General features: G+C 46.6%; 2 protein-coding genes across 3 annotated transcripts in view; one reads left to right on the forward strand and one right to left on the reverse strand.

The window, feature by feature from the left end:
• The window catches only part of Mrc2 (mannose receptor C type 2), a 77,645-nt gene extending 59,692 nt beyond the window's left edge, over positions 1-17,953 (reverse strand). For both annotated transcript variants that reach the window (XM_008821882.3, XM_017795309.2), the window contains exon 1: positions 17,646-17,953. In XM_008821882.3, coding sequence (XP_008820104.1) covers positions 17,646-17,799 — 154 coding nt within the window. In that variant the 5' untranslated portion in view covers positions 17,800-17,953. The remainder of the gene's footprint in view (positions 1-17,645) is intronic.
• LOC115068230 lies at positions 17,798-20,253 on the forward strand. Its single transcript, XM_029558071.1, has 3 exons — positions 17,798-17,847; positions 17,900-18,419; positions 18,538-20,253. Exons 1-3 carry the CDS (start codon positions 17,798-17,800, stop codon positions 18,769-18,771), a joined length of 804 nt encoding a protein of 267 aa, XP_029413931.1. The 3' UTR covers positions 18,772-20,253.
• The last annotated feature ends 1,130 nt before the right edge of the window (positions 20,254-21,383 follow it).

Here is a 21,383-nt window from a genome sequence, read left to right on the forward strand (position 1 = left end):
ATCATTTTATAACTTTTATGTCTAGCTAAAAGTAGTAGAGCCAGCAGTGGTGGAGCCAGTGTACCATGGTGGTGCACACCTTTAATCCCAGTACTTGGGAGGCAGAGGCAGATGGATCTCTGTGAGATTGAGGCCACCCTGGTTTGCACCTCAAGTTCCAGGCCAGCTGGGGCTACAGGGTGCTGCCTCAAAGCATAACAAAACACAAACAAAAAAGGTAGCAAGTAGTAGTAATTCAGAATATAGTAGGCATAATTTTGAAAGAGATGCACCTTGGCTCTGGAAATTGTTATTGAATATGTCAGTGCTGTTATAATGAAATGCTTCTTCTAATTATATAGTTATTAAATAAATAATTTTTTTAAAAAGTACCACATGTATGGAATGCCCACATAGGCCAGAAGAGGATGTCAGATCTCCTGAAACTAGAGTTAAGGATGGTTGTTAGCCACCATGTGGGTTTAGAAACCCAACCCAGGTCCTCTGCAAGAGAGCCCATGCTTGTAACCACTGAGCCATCTCTCCAGTCCAGATTTTTTAAAATATTTTATTTATCATTTTTTATTTTATATGTATGCATGTATTGCCTGTGTGTAGGTAAGTGCACCCGTGTTGTGCAATGCCTGCGGAGGACAGAAGAGGCTGTCGGATCCCCTGAAACTGGAGTTACAGACAATTGTTAGCTGCCATGTGGGTGCTGGGATTCGAACCTGGGTCTTCTGTAAGAACAACCAGTGTTCTTAACCACTGAGCCATCTCTCCAGCCCCGGGTCCAGATTTTTTTTACCTATAAGTATTGAGTCAGTACCTGTAGAGACCAGAGGTGTGGGATCCTTCTGGAGCTGGGGTTACAGGCAGTTGTGAAGGCCCCTGACTCGGGTGCTGGGAATCGAACTTGGGTCCACTATAAGAGCAATAGGTTCTCTTAATCACTGAGCCATCTCTTCAGCTTAGTATAATTTTTAATATCATAAAAATGCATTTTAGGCCTGTCGGGGATGACTCAGTGTGTAAAGGTACTTACCGAATAAGCCTGACACCCTGACTTTGATCCTCCACGTCCATGTAAAGGTGGAAGGTGAGAACTGACTCCACAAAGTCTGACTCCACAAGCACACCATGGCTGATTCAGCTCATTTAACTAGCCAGATTGCTCTGGTAATCCCATCTAGGCCTTCCAAGTGCTGGGGTTACAGGTGGGCCATAATACCAGCCCAGCACTTATGTGGGTGGTGGGGCTTTGAATTCCAGTCCTTATGCTTTTTCAGCAAGCACTTTACCCACTTGAGACATGTCCTCAGCGCTAAAAATGCATCCTTGTCTTGAACTATGCATGCAATTTTTCAGCTTTTTTGTTTTGTTGTGTCTTTTCTGCAGCTCCTTCATTCAAAGTTTGTTCACTCTAGGCCTGCAGATGCTAAGCTGTGAGGCTGAAAGCCTAAGGAGAGACCCAATCTGAGCTCAAAGTGCTTTTGCAAACCTTATCAGCAAGACCAAAGTGTGCATGATGACACAGACCTGGAAGAGGCAGAAGACTGAGCCTGAGGCCACTGTATGCTACACAGTCTGACCCTGTATAAAACAAAACAGAACACAAAACAAAAGGGGATCAATGGTGTACAGGAAGAAGGTGGGGGGAGAGATGGAGAAAATTAAATGGACAGCAAATGGGCACGATGCTTGTCAAATACAGCAAGAGGCTCAAATTAGCCACTGAGAAAAACAAGGACCACCACAGTTTTTAGATGCTAATGCTCGAATTGATAAACAATAAAGAAGATGAGGGACAGTTTTACAAATGAAGGCTTGTAATAAGCCAGTGGGAAAAGTTGGTGAGTCCTCAAAATGCTGGTGATTTTCTGGATCCGAGGGTTGTTCATACTCTGAGCTGAACACAATGTGATTTCTGTATTTGTGTCCTAGTCCAAGAATTTTTTTTTATTTAAATGGAATTTATTTTTATTTTATGTGTATAAATGTTTGGTTGTATGTATGTCTGTGCATGCCTCTAGTGCCTGTAAGGCGAGAAGAGGGTGTCAGATCCCTCTGGAACTGGAGTTATGGACTATTGTGAACCACCATGTGGGTGCTGAAACCAAACCTGGATCCTCTGTAAGAGCAGCCAGTGCTCTTAACATTGAGCATCTCTCCAGGCCCAAACAAGAATTAAAAATTGGGGGGCTGGAAAGATGGCTCAACAACTAAGAGCACTGGCTGCTCTTACAGAGGACCCAGGTTCAGGTCCCATGGTGGTTCACAATGGTAGTCTGTAACTCCAGTTCCAGGGTATCCAACACTCTCTTCTGGTCTCTGCAAGCAATGCACAAAATGAGTGCACTTATATATACATGGAGGCAAAACACTCATACACATAAATAAATAGTGAGGAACCACACACACCTGGACTACATTCCCTGTAGCCTTACCCATTCTGTGACCCTGGCTCTTGACCTCTCTAACTCAGTCTCCTTATCTGTGAAAAGGAGGAATGTGGAGGGTTTAAAGTATAGCACGTGGAATCACACAGCCGGGCAGACTTCATGTGTTCAGTAAACATTAGCATGGTCTCCTCTCTTTACTCGCTGTACAATGTCATATAGAAAAAGTTGCTTTTTTTTAAGGGAAGCCTTCTAAAAGCCTACCCCCTAACATACTGGTGCCTTTCTGATCTGCTATCCATCCAGTCTGGTAGGTGACCATCATCCCATGAAATTGAGTCTACAGAACTTTGTGATCTTCTGTCCTACATCAAATGTATACTGATTGCAGCTTTTGAGTTCTCTTGTTCCTGATGTAACGGGGGGGCTGTTGACGGAGATAGCAGGGAGGCAGTCCCCACCCAACACTGCCACCTACCCAGGTGGGCACCTTCCCATGTGTACTCAAAGAAACTCCCCTGAGGCTGAGCTTAGCTCTGCCAGCCAACCATAAAAGGAGTATCTGTGGGCTGTCTTTTAAAAAGATAAAAGGGGCAGTCTAGGAGCCACAGAAGTTCTGATTGGCTCTGTGACGTTGTGTGCTGCAGGTCTGGACCATTTACATGATGGAATTGGGGGTGGAGGGGAAGGGCACAGTTCTGTCGTGCACAGGATTGCACAGAGAGAAACCTAAAATGCAGACTGTTTAAGAAAAAGCCTTCACCAGTAACTAAGCATTCCTCCTAATATACAATTCGGTATAGTGTATATATATGAGAATTTGTGAAACTTGAGTATTTTTCCATTTTAGCTTCTCTACACACCCCAAATATGATTTATATGTATGAATATAATGCACATATACTTACATGTATTCTTCCATATACAAATGTTTTAGAATCTTATTTCCATATGTAATTCTTCATTGAAAGTTTTGTCTTTTAAAAAACTTGTAAAAGCTGTATTAATGGCTAAATGCAGGCCCATGAGTTAGCTCAGGGGATAAAAGTGCTTGGCAGGCCTGACAACCTGAATTCAATCCCCAGAACTCACATGGTGGAAGGAGAGAACTGACTCTGGCAAATTATTCTCTGATCTCCACATGCTAGTGGTAGTACACATGCACCCCCACATACATACATACATACATATTAAATACATACACACATACATAAGTGTAATTTAAAAATTATAGATGTCATCTTGTATGATACATTATCTTTCATTTAATTGTTACTAGTTATTGCTTTAACTCCTAAATAGAACTTTTTGTGTGACAGGGTCTCACTATGTAGCCCAGGCTAGCCTTCAACTCACAGAGATCTGCCTGCCTCTGCCTCCCGAGTGCTGGGACTAAAGGTGTGTGCCACCACAACCTGCCTTAAATAGAATTTCTTAATTATAAATGCTATGTTAAACTTTCATGTGGTTCCCAACTTAAGATTTTTCAACTTTATAATGGATTCAAAAAGCAATACACGTTCTGGAGAGATGAGTCAGCAGTTAAAAGCACTGGCTGCTCTTGAAGAGGACCTGGGTTCAGTTCCCATCTATATCTCTAGCTCCAGGGAATCCAATGCCCTCTTCTGTCCTCCATAGGCATTGCACACACATGGTTATACTTACATACATGTAGATAAAACATTCAAACACATAAAATAAATATAAAATTTTTTAAAGTAATACATATTCAGTAAAAAAAAATGTGCTTTGAAATTTGACTTTTCATGTTTCCCTTGGCAGGTTATGTGCTGTGCTTCTCTCTCTTGCACAGCAGCAGCAGTGAGCCACAGCTCCCCACCAGCCTACACAACAGAAAATCAAAGCTTTACAGAATGTAGAGTGGATAAGCTATGACTTTCAGTAGGACACGGTATTAAATGCCTTTCTAAGTTTTGATATTTTCAATTTACCATGGGTCTATCAGGATATAACCCATCCTACATTGAGACACACCTGTATTATTATGCCAGTCTTTCTTGAAACTATTTTAAGAAGTGAAGATGGTATCTTTCTGGGGTTGTTTATTTGAAACAGGATCTCATGTACCCCAGACTAGCCTCGAACTCAATATGTAGCCAAGAATGACTTTGAACTCCTGATCCTCCTGCCTCCACCTGCCAAGTGCTGGGATTACAGTAATGCACCACCATGGCCTATTTATGTAGCACTGGGAATTGAAAGCAGGGTTTTGTGCGTGCTAGGTAAGCACTCTACCAACGTGGCTACATCCCCAGCCCTTGCTTTTATTTTTGATTGCTAGTGATTTTAAACATTTTCCATAGGTTTACTAGACATTGCCTTTGGGACTATTTGTGAACTCTCTTCATATCTTTATTTATATATGTTTATTTATATATATTGAGGGAATTTTGAGTAACATTCATTTGGGGATAATTTTTAGTTTGGGATTTTATGAATAGTGAAGTTATAAACATTTTTTGCTTTTTCATAAATATAGCTTAAATTCCTTAGGTGATCTATTAAATACACAGAAAAGGTACTGGTGAGTAGAGAGGCTGGCAGACACCAGAAGAGATCCTCTGTGATAGTCAGCATCACAAGAAAGGGGACAAACTGACACTAACTAATGTAACACAGTGGAGGGATATGCATCCATGTGGCTTTCTCTCCCAAAATGTTTACGATAAATCCAGTAACAATCCAGGGTGAACAATCAGACAAATTTAGACTGCAACATGTTATAAAACTGGCACAGATTTAAAATTAAAAACAGCTTTAAAAAGCATTCATGGGGGCTGAGGATATGACTTCATTGATGGAGTACTTGTCTAGCACACATGAGGTCCTGGGATCAATCCCCAGTACTGCATAAACTGAGCATGGTGGTGCTCTTCAGGAATCCCAGCTCTGAGGAGGTAAAGGCAGGAGGATCAGGAACTCATGGCCATCCTCAGCTACACAGAGCTTAATAACAGCTTGGGCTGCAAGAGACCCTGTCTCAAAACAAAATACTACTGGCATCCGGAGGATTGCTGTGAGTTTGAGGTCATCTTAAAAAAAAAAAAAAGAAAAAAAAAGGCAAAAGAACTGGGAACTGGGTGTGGTGGCAAATAACTGTAATCCCAACATTTAGAAAGCAGAGATAAGAGGGTAGAGATTGGAAGCCAACCAGAGCTATACAGTGAGACCTTATCTAAACAAAACAAAACAAAAACACCACATTACTGGGATCACTGGAAAATTCAAACATGGATTATAAATTAGAAAAAATACCAGTGGGGGAGTTAGAGAGATGGCTTAGCAGTTAAGAGCACTGGCCACTCTTGTAGAGGACCCCGTTTCAATTCCCAGTACCTACACGGCAGCTAACAACTGTCCATTAACTCCAATTCCAGGGAATTCATTGTCCTCTTCTGACCTCCGTGAGCACTGTATGCCACAAGTGCACTTACACACATGCAGGCAGTACACTCATACATACAAACTAAAAATAAATGTTTTTAAAAAAAAAAAAAAAAAAAAAAAAAAAGAAAAGGGGGGGGAGGGGGCCCCAATTAGCATTTTCAAGGGAAAGGCTCCACCTTTTCTTGTTTCTACCTCCTCCTAAACTTACTCCTTCAGGGAACAAGCCTTCAACACATGAACCTTTGGGAACCGTGTAAGATCTAAACTCTAGCACTGCTACAAGTCACTGAGCTTCTGATTCCTTGACTTTGAGGAGAAGGAAGAATAGCAGGGAAGTCAGGAAAAACATTCGATTATTTCTCAGACAACACCCAAAAGCAGTTATGACTAGTGTATGCAAAGACTGGGTGCACTCAGGAGACAGGAAGGCAGATCTCTTGGTCTACATAGCAAGACCCTGTCTCAAAAATAAAACCATATATTATCTCCATTATATTTCTTGTTTATGGCGATGGTTTTATGGTTATATAGGAAAATGTCTTCGTAGTTGACACATGGTTAAATATTCAGACGTGAAATGTATCTACAACTACTTTTCCCAACTGTCAGTCCTTGCCCACCCCCATACTCAATGAGGCTGAGCACACATGTCAGCAGCTGTGTCTCACTCTCTGCTGCCTGCTTCACATTTCCTGAGAAAGAGCATCCTGTCATGGAATCCTGTCTGCCCACTCACCCTTACGTCCCACCATGTCCCTCCGTGTCGCTGCTTGGAACTGAGACACATTCATTCACTACTGAACCGATTTCTTGGTATGTTTACGCTCTAATTTATCTGTTGTTTTTCCCTGTGCACATTTGGGAAGCGGTCTCTCTGTTGTCAGGCTAATGCCTAGCTGAGATTTCTTTCAGAGCAGGCTATTGCTTCTTTTCTTTTAGTGTGATATACTCTATAAACCTCACATAAAATGAAATTGGTGAACATCTGACTTTTTGTTGGGAGGATTGTACATGTGTATGTTTGGGTGTGTACATATGTGTATGGGTGTGCATTATGTGTGTGCACATGCATGTACAGGCTAGCAATTAATATTGGGTGTCTTCTTCAATCATTCTCCACTCTACTTTTTTAATTTATTATTTTTATGTTGTGTGTATGAGTGTATTGCACCTGTGTCGTGCAATGCCCACAGAGGACAGGAGAGCACTCTGGATCCCCTGGAACTGGAGTTATGAATGGTAGTTAGCTGCCATGTGGGTACTGGGAACTGAACCCTGGTCCTCTGCAAGAGCAGCCAGTGCCCTTAACCACTGAGCCATCTTTCCAGTCCCTTTCCACCCTATTTTTTGAGACAGGTTCTCACTGAACCTGGAGCTTACCAATTAGTTAGACTGGCTGGCCAATGAGCTCCAGGGATCCTCCTGCCTCCACTTCTCCAGTACTGGGGTTATAGGCATGCCCCATGCGTGGCTTTTTACCTGGGTGCTGGGGATCCCAACTCAGGTTCTCGTGTTTGTGTGCCAAGCACTTCACCAGCTGAGCATCTTCCAGCCACACATTTAACTGACATTGTTCTGCATTTTGGAAGGACTGTTCAGAACACAAGCCTCAGAAAAGCAGGAACCACGCTGTGGCTTGTACACTGTGGCCCTCAGCATCAAACGTCATGCCTGGCACATTATCAGAGCTTAGGAAAGAAGCCAAAGCCAAGCAAACAGCTGGCTGAATAAATGAATGAGACTCATGTGCACGCACTGACATTACCATACATTTGTTACGTAGAGCTGCATAAATTACTCGTGGTTTTCTCAATGTGTTCTATTTTTAATTATGTGCGTCTGTGTGAGGTATGTGCATATGAGTATGAGTCCCCATGGAGGCCAGAAGAGGGATTCAGAGCCCCTGGAGCTAGAATTACAGGCAGTTGTAAGCTGCCCCATGTAAGGATGGGAACCAAACTTGGGTCCTCTGCAAGAATAGCAAGTGCTGTTAACCTCAGGGTCATCTCTCCAGCCCCATCTAACATGTTTTGCCTCTATGAATAACACTTCTATTAACATTATTTTCTCTTTGGAATTAATGCCTTATAAATTCCTGAAAGTGGAATTACCAGGTCAGAGAGTATGAACTCTTACACAATCTAATTGGTTACATATTAAGAGACTGACTCTTTTTTTTTTTTTTTTTTTTTTGGTGTTTTTGAGACAGGGTCTCTCAGCGCCAGCTGGCCTAGAACTCACTATGTAAATGAGGCTGGCCACTTATCTCACAGAGATCAGCCTGCCTCTGCCTCCCAAGTGCTGGGATTAAAGGCATGAGCCACCATGCCCGGCAAGAGACTGAATCTTAAAAGACTAAATTCATTTATAGTGCCCTGGTCATGTTGATTGCTTTCCTAACAGTTCTGCCAAAATTATGCTTTTAGTTTTTACTAGTTAAGTATTTAAAGAAAATTATTTTTTTTACATTTAAAAAATATTTATTTGTTTATTTTTGCTCTTTTTGAGACAGGGTCTCCCTATAACCCCAGCTGGCCTAGAACTTACTATGAAGACCAGGCTGGCCTCTTATCTCACAGAGAGCCACCCACCTCTGCCTCAAAAAGCATGTACCACTGTGCCTGGCTCTAAATATATTTTATGTGTATGAGTGTTTTGCCTGCATGTATGTAAGTGCACCCATGTCCTGTAAATTCCATGGAGGCCAGAAGAGAGCATTGGATCCCCTGGAAGTAGAGTTCTGGGTGGTTATTAGCTGCCATGTGAGTGCTGGGAACCAAACTTGGGTCCTCTACAAGAGCAGTAAGCACTCATAACCACTGTGCCATCTCAACAGCCCACAAAGTGAATTTCTTTAATTTCTAGTGAACTTTGCATATTCTACATGACAACTTATCCATAGTTTCTCAAGTGTGATTAGCTGCACGTTGAAATTCCTTTTCCTTGTTTTGGGAGGTTCTGGGAGTTGAACCCAGGGCCACACACATGCCTACCACACCCTCCGCCAATGAACTACTCCCCCCACATTTTTTAATTGTAACCCAGTTGTCTCAATAACATTTAAAAGTAAAGATTTTATTTTTCATTGAGGTGAGTGCTGTTTCATTGAGGTGAGTGCTGTTTCATTGAGGTGAGTGCTGTTTCATTGAGGTGAGTGCTGTTTCATTGAGGTGAGTGCTGTTTCATTGAGGTGAGTGCTGTTTCATTGAGGTGAGTGCTGTTTCTGGGTATCCAGCATTAAGCTCTTCTAACAGTTTGAAATCTTCTGGAATTTATTCTCATCCATTGGATTTTTTACCAGTTATTTTAATTCAATGCCATATGTTTTTCATGATTATGACATCATCTAAAACTTTATTATGTTTGGAACATTTGTCTGCTTTTTTTTTTTTCATCTCAATAAATATTTAGTATGCCACTGAGCCTTAGGCACTGAACCTGTGCAGGGATTAAAAAGCTGGGATGCACGCAGTGGTGGACAGAGCACATGCATGGAACCCTGGGTGTGACTCCCAGGGCCTCCTTCTCCCTCAATCTAAGCCTTTGTTGGGAAAGAGATGCTCCTAGTTCATGACGGGAGGAAGAGGCTCCACCAGGGGGAAGCAGTGGCAACCAGAAAATTTGAGAGGAGCTCTCTGAAGATAACTGTCCAGCCTCAGGTGTGCACACTCAGGTGTGAGCCAGGCACAAAGACATACCTGCAAGAAACAGGTACTAGCATAGAAAAAAAACAGACACAGGCTTCTCTGGGCAGCACCCAGTATGTCTGGGATGGCCTTGGTTTTAGTACTGCCAACTCCAATGTCATAGGAAGCCCCTCGGGCATCCTCAGTGAGGGTTAAATACAAAAATTAAATCATACAGAGAAGGAACAAATGGGTAAAAGAGAGGTCTGAGGTAGGTAGGACCACTAAGGTAGGTTGATTTTCCTTTGGTATTTGTCCCCCAACCTCCTCCCATATTTAAATTTACTTTTTTTTTTTTTTTTTTTTTTTTTTTTTTTGTCTTTTTGTTTTTGAGACAGGGTCTCCCTGTAGCCCCAGCTGTCCTGGAACTCACTATGTAGACCAGGCTGGCCTTGAACTCACAAAGATCCACCTGCCTCTGCCTCCCAAGTGCTGGGATTAAAGGCGTGTGCCACCACGCCTGGCTAAATTTACTTTTAGAATATCACCTTACTTTGAGATGCACATAGGTGAACCAAGAAGTAATGGGTCCAGGGGCTGGGGAGATGGCTCAATGGGTAGAGTGTTTGTTGTAAAAGTGTGAGCACCTAAATTTGAATCCCCAACACTCAGCTAAAAGGCTGGTATGGCCAGGCCTGGTGGTGCACTCCTTTATTCCCAGTGCTCAGGAGGCAGAGGCAGGAGGATCTCTGTGCGATCGAGTCCAGCCTGGTCTACATAGTGATTTCTAGGCCACCTGGGATTACAGGGAGGACCTGTTTTTTTTAAAAAAAAAAAAAAAAAAAGAGTGACTATGCTCACCTGTAAGCCCAGTGCTGGGGAGGCAAAAACAGAAGGATCTTGGAGGCTCACTGGTCAGCTGGCCTAGCCTATCAGTGAGCTCCAAGTTCAGTAAGTCACTGTCTCAAAAAAATAAGGTAGAAAGCAATGAAAGAGGACACTCAGTGTCAATCACTGGCTTCCACACGTGTCATGAGTGTGCATACTCTCACACATATGCACGCACCCATAAACAGCAAAACAAGAAAAAGAAACAAGTAATGGGTTGGGGCTGGAGAGATGGCTCAGCAGTGAAGAGCATCAGCTGACCTTTCAGTGAACTCTGGTTCAGTTCCTGGCACCCATGGGATAGCTAACAATCATCTGTAATTTCAGTTCCAGGATATCCAACGCCATCTTCTGGCCTCCATGGGCAATGCACACACATGGTGTCTTAACACACATGCAGGCAAAACACTCATATATATAAAACAAAGACAAATAAAATATAAATATATGCATGGGGTTTTCTGGTCTTTTTGAAACAGGGTCTCCCTGTAGCACCAGCTGGCCTAGAACTCACTATGTAGACCAGGATGGCCTTGAATTTGCAGAGATCCACCTGCCTCAGCCTCCCAAGTGCTGGGATTAAAGGCATGTGCCACCACACCTGGCTATACAATATATGTTTTTAAAAACAGGTAATGGTCCATTTCTTTTAAAAAGTGGCTGTCATTAGGACTTTATATGCTGAGGACTATGCTTTATCATGTTTAAATCCCTTGATATTCATTTTTTCTTATTAACAATAAAACAGCAGTAGTTAATAATATTTGCTAACAATTCTGTTCCCAACAGTGTACTGGACACATATCTCAGACATCCATCATCTGACTTGTGTTTAGTTCTCATGCAACACCCATGAGGTGTTCCCACCTAACAAATGAAGACTCTAGAGCCTGAGATCACACAGCTGGTGCTGGGGAGTGAACTTAACCCCGGTCTTAAGCAACCTGTCCCTATTTGCATTTCCAAAGGACTAAGAGGGAGAGGGAATACTACACTCTATAGGCCACTCCTACACTCCTGCCTCAGTTTGTTAGACAGCGGAATCACCAGTGGGTACCACATCAACCACCCTCCCAAATGCCCCAAGGATGGCAGAGATGACTGGGGAACTCAGGCTATCATTTCCCAGTAGAAACTCTGTATAGTTTGATTCTGCAATGTCCCCAATGCGCATCTATTAAATAAAGGCTTAATTGCCAAACAGTTGGGCTTTGGGGAAATAACTGTATCCTGAAGTCTCTGACCTAATCAAAGGATTGATTCTTGCTGAATCCACAATATGATAATATTATTAGGAGGTGGTGGAAACTGGGAGGTGGAGTTTCTTTGGCGGAAGTAGGCGGGGTGGGGGTGGTGGACTGCCAGAAAGCTATACTGTCCCTGGTCCTCCGAAACTGTGAACTAAAATAAATTTTTCTTTTAAGTTGTCTTTGTCAAGCATTTTGTCACAGTAATGAAAAACTGCACTGTGAGTAATGTCTGGATACTTGTTTTCCCTCCCAGTTATCCTCAGCATCCTTGAGTCTTGAAGGAAAAGTCAGTGGTAGCCAGGGAGGTCTGGCAGAAGATACCCGTGAGCAAAGACCTGGAGGTGTGAAGGACTCAGGGGGGGATGGGGCAGAGCATGCTAGAGAAGTGATGAAGAGAAGGCCACCCCCCCCCACAAGAAGCAGCTGAAGGTCGAACACACTGTATTTGGAGGAACTGAAGAAAGCTGAGGCCGGGGAAGGCAGATATGAGCAGAAAGCACAGGCCAAGCCAGTACAGAGAGAATCTGCACTTCAAGGGTGCAAAGTTAAAAGTTCCTGGGAGAAAGAACAGAGTGGTCCCCCAGAGGACTCAGTATAAATGGAACCAACCACCAGAGCTCCAAACAGAGACAATCTGTGTACCAATCTGATATGTTTCCTAGGGGGTTGCAGCTGGATATCCCCAGTTTTCCCCAGGCTACTCCTCCATGTGGCCCTCCTCCAGCCTGTAGCTTCCTAACACAACCCCTAGCTGAGGAGTGACTAGGATCTGCAGGGCCCAGGCTAAGTTCCAAGAGCTATGTCACCACTCCAATGGCCCACCGCACCCAGATTTATAGGACTCAGTCATGGGAAAGGGGCCGTCCTCATTCCTGATGGATTAAAAAGGAAGACACACTTCCTGTCAGCAATGCCCAGATCCCTTCTCCAAGTCCAGGAGACCCCCTCCCACGGAGGTACAGGGGGAGCTAGGTTCAAAGAAGAATAGGTCTTAGATATCTGATCTCAGCACTTCATGAAACATGAATGAATGAATGAATGAATGAATGAATGAATTCCTGACCTCAAGGAAGCTGGGGGGCCAGGCTGGGGCACCTTTAGTTACTCAAGTGCTAGTTTATCACTGCCTCCTTGGAAGGGAACATCACAGACACTACCAAAGACAGGGAACAGGGAGCCTGGTCTCTGCCTCCTCGGCCTATGGAGATGGGAGACCTAAATGCTCCAACAGCTGATATAATCCTGTGAAGAGTGGATTCTCCCTCTAGGTGGAGACACACCCTTGTCTCCTCCCTTAAGGGCTAACCCAGTGGAGCAGGTCAGGGATCTGTCTAGGGGACCACCCATAGGAAGGAGGATTCACCTTAAGATAATGTGCTTTTCCTTCCCAGAATCCTACTCCCTAGTGCATTCCTTACCAACTGCCCTTCTAAGGAAAAGTGTAACTATTTCTTTTTCTTCTGTCTTCTATGTTGGCCAGAGCCTGTGTGCTTTTAAACTCCCTAAAATGAATACTTTGGGCTTCCTTACTTTTTTTCTAAAGTTCCCCTCCCCACTGTGGGGCTGCCTGCCTCAGGGTGCTGACCTCAAGGCCTTATTTCAAGTTCAAGGCTTTTGTTTCTTCTGTTCCCCATCCTCCTCCTCCCTTCCAGGCAGCTGGGAGATTTACAGCTTGCCTGCTCTGGGGTTTTCCTTTTAAACTCTAATAAACTGTCCATGAGCTTCTTGGTGTCTGTTCTTAAATTCTTTTATTAATAAGACTAAGAACCCCAAGCGGGGACCCCAGTTTCCTAGGCATCATGATGGCTCTGTTGGGACTTCCTAAGATTCCAGGTAACACTTCTTTCCTGCCTTTTAATTCTTTAATTGGCAGAGAAAATAAACCCTTTCCTGTACCCCTAGATGGCATCAACATGAGGGGGCGCTATGTTGGGTATGAAACCTTGGTTCCCAATGCAATGTTTAGAGGTAGGGGTTTTGATTAGATCATAAGGACTCTAGCCTAATCGATAGGTTACTGCAGTGACAATTATAATCTGATGGGATGTTATGGCAACCTGAAGTAGAGCCTGGTTGGAGGAAGCAGGCCACTGGAAGCATGTCTTTGAAGGGTATATCTTCTCCCTGACCCCTGTCTGTTTCTGGCTGCCATGAGCTGAGAAGCTTTCCTCTCTCATGACCCTATACTATGCATCTGCCTCACCACAGACTTAAAAGCAAAGGAGCCAGCTCATCATGACTGCAACCTCTGGAACTGTGAACACAAACTCTTCTTAAATTGTTTCCAACAGGTATTTTTGTCATTATTTACAACTAAAACAGGGGGTATCCCACAGGGCTTAGAGCTACAGAGCACCTTTCTAGCCCTCCTGCTAGGCTTTTGTTTCAAAGACACTTGGTCTGGTACTGATAGGTTTAGGCTCTCTGACCTTACCTCTTGGCTGGACTCTCATATATTGCTTTTTAATGGTGTGATCTTGACAAATCATCTAACAGCTCCAACTTTTGAAAAAAGGTGATAATGTCCTTCCAGGTCTGGGAGAGGTGAGGAGCCAACATCCAACATAAACAACGGTCTTAGTGGGCTGAAGAGATGGCTCAGCAGGTAAGGGCACTTTCTATTTTTGCAGAGGCCCTGAGTTCAATTCTCAGCACCTATACAGTAGGTAACAACTTTCCTTAACTCCAGTTCCAGGGCATTCCATACCCTCTTCTGGTCTCCACAGGCACTGCATGCACTTACATACATGTAGCTAAAACACTCACATACATGAAATAAAAATAATTGTTTTTGGTCTTTTTGAGACAGGGTCTCCCTGTAGCCCCAGCTGTCCTGGAACTCACTATGTAGACCAGGCTGGCCTTGAACTCACAGAGATCCGCCTGCCTCTGATGCCAGAGTGCTGGGATTAAAGGCATGTGCCACCACACCTGGCTAAAAATAAATTTTTTTAAAACTTCATTGCTATTGTCACCCCACCCCCTCTCTTCATGCTTAAACTAATGATGAATTCAAATGAAGACCCTGAGAAGTTCATGGAACTTCTGTTCCATCCCACAGAGTCACACTAACACAGGGGCATCACAAAGCTAAGACTTCTCAGGCATGAGCACAATGGAACCAACCCAAGCTTCCTCCTTCCCGCACCTTCACCTTGCCCAGGTGACTCAGAGAGACCGCAGGAACCCAGCACCAGGCACAGCGGTCCCTGACAGCTCAATGAAGACCAGGAAAGCTGAGCTTTGTGGGGAAGGAAGAGACACCAAGTTCTGGGAGTGGCCAGGAGCTGGTTGCAAGTGCAGTAGTTTACCTACAGACTCCACCAGCACTGGCGAGTGCCTCCATGCCTTTCAGAAGCAGTACCTGCCACTTTTCTATGCCCTTTAGACACATTAGTCCTTCCCCATAGGAGGATTATTCAAGGTCCCCTAACTCCTCAACCCTGGGGCATATCCCTCTTCAATGCACAGCTCATTCTTGTATTTAGAGTCCCTCAGTATTTCTCCAGGTGCCCCCAGACAGCCTGCAAGTTGCTTCCCCACTTCACCTCCCAGGCATCTGCTTAGTTTCCTCTCACCTTCCCTCCAAGAGCCCAGCAAGCTTCCACATGATCCTCAGCAGCATCCAGCCCACTTTCCTGACTTGTTCTAATATCCTCTCTGCTCTTTCCAGAGAAGAGAGGTCACCTCCTTGGACCATACTTTCTCCTCTGCTTCTAGCCATTGAGCATCCCTGGCTCCAGCTTTCCACTTCTTAGATGTGTCCCGAAATAAACCACCAAGCCCCTTTTAGCCTCCATTTTGTCCCCTGAAAAATGGGTCCATCACTACCTACCTCTTCGGGTTACTATCAGAATTAAATGAGAAATTGTACGCTAAGCATTTAGCACAGCTTCTGAATCCTGTCTCCCCACCCCACTCATGTTTCCTACATCATACTCCTGCAAGGTTCCATTTTCCCTGAGGATACAGCTTACACTCTTCCTTACCTCCCCTCCTCCCCAAGCACTTGGCTCAGTACTGTGCACACAGGGGAAGACAGCAACTAACAAAGGCTCCAGTGGCATGCTCTGTGGGAACTCTGCGGAGGTGGAGAAAAAATGAGTTCTGCCATCTTATGTCAAGAATTCCTGCAGCCCTGCCACCTCTGGCCCCCAAGAGGAGCTGCAGTACCCCATCCTGAGTCCACTGGGCTTCTTGTTGGTGGTCAGGAAGCTGGGCACCATTCCTCCACAGAGTGCCTTTCACCCCAGCGCCAGCCTGCCAAGCAAATCCTACCTCCCACAGGCATTTCCTGGGGCATTGGGCTCCCCATGCTGCTGATTTTTTCCCAGTGCCTGACTTTTTCATCGTGCACACAGGGATGAGAGCCCACAGGACCTGCCCAGGCTTTCTAGATGAGGGACCCATGGAAGTTGGCAGGGGCACCCAAGGCGGAAGGGGCAGTGTTGTGTGTAGTGACACTGACAGGGAAGTTCAGCAATTCACCCTCCTGTTCAGCTGCTTCAGTGGGATCCCCTCACCCTCCAGGTGCCTTAGCCCAGGCCCAGGCTTCCTCACTCAGGCAATTCGACCTCCTAGGATGTGCATAGTATGTGTCTAGGACACAGAAACAGAGAGTCCAGGAAGGGACAGAAGTAGATACCAGGAGGCGCAGGGACAACTCCAGGGCTCCTTTTCCTCCCTGACTGGGCCCCTCACCAGGCACCTCCACAGCCCTCTGTCAAAAACTCCCTCAGGAAAAGACCAAGTCAGCACTCTGGCCCTGCTCTTTCCCAGGGCCTGGCTTTAAAACGCAGGCTGGAGCTCTTGGAATGGCCATCCTTTTCCTCCTCCCTCACATCCTGCTGCCCCCAATCCTTCATAGGGGAGGGAGACTGGCTAGAGCACAGAGAGGTGGAGGACAGGCTGAATTCTGCCAAGCTGAAGGGAACCACGGCCTGCTTCCCGTGCTCCAGGTTTCAGTTCCAGGATGGATGGAATGAAGGACCTAGTGAGGACCAGTCACCCTGACCCCATCCTTCCTTCAGCAGATGCCCACCACACACCAAGCCACTGTGGAGGCCTCAGAGTCTTCTGGCAGTGTCTAGTCCTTGCACAAAACTGCAGACACTGTCCTGTCCCTTTCCACTAACCCCAGCCCAGAGTTAAACATAAAGGGGGAAGTGGAGACAGCACACAGCAGCTTTTACTTTTTGCAAATCTCCAGGAGGATTGATGTTCAGATGATTTGCCTGGCCTCGCATTTCAGTCAGCCCTTTAAATAACAGCAAAAAAGACAAGGGTGCAGTTTGGGTGTTTTTGTTTGGTTGGTTTTCTGTGGGTTGAGTTTTTGCATCTTTTGCAGCTCTTTCGAAGTTCAAGATCTGTCCACTCTGGAGCAGTGCCAGTTTGGCCAGAGTTGCCCACACAAAGTGAGAACACACGAAAACACATACACACACACACACACACACACACACACACACACACACACACACACACTGCAGTCTCAGAGTTGCATCGTGCTGGCATAAAACTGTCCCACAGAGCAAACGATGCAGAAGTCGCATGCTACAAGCCATCCTTGAAGACCAAGAAAGAAAATGCAAACAGTCCCAGACGCTGCACTGCCAACTGAACTCTCACCCTCACGTACGGATAGAAACAACGATAACACACCAGTCCGGAAAAGCGCTGCCCGGGTGCGCTGCACCAAGCTTCCAGCTCCCTGAGTGCACCGCGGTACTACACCGAACGCGGGGCGGCGCCTGGGGTCCGGGTGGTGGGGGGTGCGGGTCCTGGCCAACCCTCCAGCTCCCTCCCAGCAGGCTGCGCCCCCCGGCTCCCCTCCCCCGTCTCCCGCCACATCTGGTTCCACTCAGGTCCTCCCCCACCTCCAGGCGCGCTCCTCCTCCCATCTCCCTTGCTTCCAGAAAAGCAAAGACGATTTTTAAAAACCCAGTCACACACACACACACACACACACACACACACACACACACACACACACACACAGAGAAAAGATGGGAAGAATGGAAAAGGAGGGAAAAGCCGAGAGGCCCCGCTCCCCCACGGCCCGGCCCCCGAAGTTGGCTAAGTTGGCAGCGCCTTACCCGGGAGGGCGGCGGCGGCGTCCCCCGGGTGGCCGAGGTGCAGCGCCCCGAGGAGCAAGATGCAGCGCAGCAGGTGACCAGGCCGGGGCACGGAAGTCGGTCGGATGGGCCCCATCTCCGCAGTGCTCGGAGGACGCGCGGACAGAGGGCGCATGGCGGGCAGCGCGGTGGCAGCCCTGGCGCTGGGCTCCGATGACCGCGGGCGAGGGGCTAGCGTCCTTCTCCCGGCCGGGATGAAGTGATGCCTCTGGAAGAGGAGGAGGAGGAGGGGAGGAGGCAAGCCCCGCGAAGGGAGGGCGGAGGGAGGAGCGCAGAGCCCTGGAGGAGGGTTTGAGGGGCAGAGGGGAAGGGAAGCAGGCAGCGTGGGAGGGGAAGGGGAGGAGGCACGGGGCCGGGGACCCGGCCAGGAGGGAGACAGGGGATGGCAGGAGAGGAGGACCCCGGCCGCGCTCTTTATCTTCGCTCCTCTTCTTAATCTCTCCCGGCCTCGCCTTCCCTCTCTTTTCACTCGGGTCCTGGAGCCCCAGACGCTGCGTCACAACTTCTCTGGTTGGCGCGGGCGGGGAAGCAACTGCAAAACTTTCCGCGAACTTCACCGCGTGGTTAGACCTGGGCTGCTGCAAGGCCCAGCCAGTCGAGGGCGGGGGCGTGCGACTGACCCAGGTGGCCAGACTCGGGCAGCCAGCAGCCCCTCCATCCCGCCTCTTCTGCCAGTTGCCAGCCGCCAAGCGTCCGCTACTTCCATGCCTAGGAAGACCCCCTTCCCCTAGTCTGGTGGGAAAGGGGAGGAGCCCAGAACTCCGCCACCCGGGCGAAGATTGGGGGAGGGGGAGGCAGGGCTCCTGTTGCTTGTGAGCAGCAGCGCAAACAACTCTTGTACATCTTGTTTCAGCATTTGTGTGACCCCTGGCACGGAATGTGTAGTACTTCAGCTAGTTGGGGCCCCGCGTCCAGAAACCTGGGACAAAAGCGGTCCACCGGGTGTCCCAGAAGATCTTCATCGCTCCCACCAACTGGATTGCTGGCGGATAGCGAAGAGCCGAACGGAAATTTCATAAAAGTAAAGACAAACCAGTTTTTTCGTGTTATGCAACGGGCCAGATGGCAGTACAGAGCACTGGACTAGGAGCCTAGATTTTGGAGGGCAGCCCACATCTAGTTCTGATTTCCCAAACAGATCTCTAGCTAGGGCTGAGAGTTTTGGAGACTCTATACTAAAAGAAGACTCATCTTCTCCTACCACAAGTGACCAAAACACTGTAAAACTGTAATATACATTTTATTGTTTCCTGCACTATCCATGGTGGTGCTTTTTTTTTTTTTTAATTAAGTGCTGCATTTTATGACTTCTGCCATGGGTAATCTTCCCCCAGTCTCTGCAGTAAGTTGCTGGCCTAAAGAGGCTACCTTGGCTCTTCCCAGCTCTGCCAGCTGAGTCTGTTGGTTGATATAACCCACTGATTGCAGGCCCCCAAAAGGAGCACCTGCAGCCCCCTGTAAATAGTCCACTAGCCACACTTGGCCCTGAGACATGATTGGCAGCCAGGCAAACAAATTCCCTACTCCAAGGCTAGCTGGAGTAGGTCTGAGAGAACCCATTGGCTTTGGGGAAGCAAATGATTCACTTCACTGCCCCTTGGGACCCATCTTCTTGGAGTGCATGTCTTAGGATCCTAGGATCCTTCGCACAACTGGCCCTGTAAGGCTGCCTCCTCTTGGCCTCCCTCTTATACTGTCCAGCTATCTTCCAGGGCTTTGAAGAATCTACAAGCTGTGGCTAAGCGCTGTCTTCCCTATCTGAACAGCCTTTAAACACAGGATGCTTCTGGAATAGAATCAGATGCCTCCTCCACCAGCCTGAGTAAGTTCTGGCACTACCCACCTCAAAGAACAGAAGCTAACTCCCTGACATCACCAGGGTCCTCTGCACTTGCTTGGGAGGGACCATCAGTCCTGTACTGCCCCTCATGAAGCATCACTCTGTGTCAAAGGACACAGTTGCAGCCCTGTGTTTCATTTGATGGGGAAAATAAACTTTTTGCCATATTTCAAGCAGTGAAGATTCTGCTCAGGGGCTGAGAAATAGGGAAAGGCAATGCACTAGCCAAGTCTTGCTCAAGCTGCTCAGGTCTGTTCTAGTCATGGTTGGTCACTGTGTGCTACTAACCATTGGTATCTGCCTGGGCCCACGATCATGACCACCACTGGCTTAGATCTTGGGCTCAAAGGACACAAAGCAGAGCTAAAACAATTCTCTGTCAGAGACCCTAGTTTAGACCATTCCTTAAAATCCTGTGCAGCCATGGTAGTACAAGCCTGTCATCCTAGCACTTGGGAAACTGAGGTAGGAGGATTGCAGTGAGTTGAAGGCCAGCTTGGACTACATGGTGAGTTTCAGGCCACTCTGGATTACAGTGTGAAAGCTTGTCTCAAAATAAACAAAAAACCCAGGGCTGGGGAGATGGCACAGTGGGTGTGCTGGATGACTTCAGCTGTAAACTTGACACACCTGGGTGGAGGGAACCACAATAGAGGAATTGTCTCCATTGGATTGGCCTGTGGCCATGTCTGTGGGGTGTTTTCTTGATTGTTGAGTGATGTGGGAGGGCCCAACTCACTTAGGTGGTGCTACCCCTGGGCAGGTGGTCCTGTATTGTATAAGCAGGTTGAGCACAGGCTAGGAGAGCAAGTTAGTAAGCAGTGTTCCTCCATAGACTGTGCTTCAGCTCCTGCTCCAAGTTCCTGCTTTGACTTCCCTCAGTATTGAACAGTAACCTGTTAGATGTAAGATAAAATAAATCCTTTCCCCTCAAGTTGATTTGGTTAATGTTAGTAATTTATTTTTTAAATCTTTTTATTCGGGCTGGAGATGGCTCAGCGGTTAAGAGCACTGGCAGCTCTTTTGGAGGACCTGGGTTCTCCGTTCCCATCACCCACATGATGGCTAACAACTGTCTATAACTACAGTTCCAGGGGATCCAATGCCCTCTTCTGACCTCGGGCATTGCATGACATGGGTACATTTACACACATGCAGGCAATGTACTCATACACATAAAAAATTAAATCAATAAAAAATTTTTATTGTGTGTATGAGTTTATTTACATGCTAATAAGCACATGTTCATAAATAGCCCACCCCAGAGTACAGAAGAACTGAGCATCAAAAGTGAGCTGAGTTCCGGCTCCTCCATTCACTGAGCCACATGTCCTTCAAGTCACTTCCCCTCTCTGGGTCTCAGGTACTCTGAGGAGCCCATATTGCTGTCATTACTCACTATGCTTAAGGGTCTTTTGTGGTCTCCTCTTCCCTGGGGCTCAGCAGCCTCTGCAGTCACAGATGCTCAGGAAAGCAGAGCTCCCTAGCAGGCCAGACTTAACAGCACAAGCTTAGGAAGATGGAACGGAGACAAGAAGGAAGGATGCAACTGGATGGCCAGGAGGAGGCTGTGGAAAAAGACTTGGCTAGCTCTTCCGGAGGCAGCTAGAGATGAGGTATGAGCCCAGAGAGGCACCCAGGGCTGCCTTACTCCACACCCTCTCCAAGCCAGGGCAGCAGAGGTCCAGCTCAAAAAGTCTGAGTAGTAAAGCACCCCACACCCTTTCTACCCCCACCCTTTCTAACATAGCAACCCCCTCTCTCCCAAGGCCTACACTCGGGCAGTACACTTCATCCACAGCACAGAAGAACTCAGAAGGGACTGGACTAACCCTGGGAAAAGGAAGAATGCATACATA

This window comes from Nannospalax galili, unplaced genomic scaffold (genome assembly GCF_000622305.1).
Source record: "Nannospalax galili isolate Female #2095 unplaced genomic scaffold, S.galili_v1.0 scaffold1128, whole genome shotgun sequence".
Lineage (NCBI taxonomy): Eukaryota > Metazoa > Chordata > Mammalia > Rodentia > Spalacidae > Nannospalax > Nannospalax galili.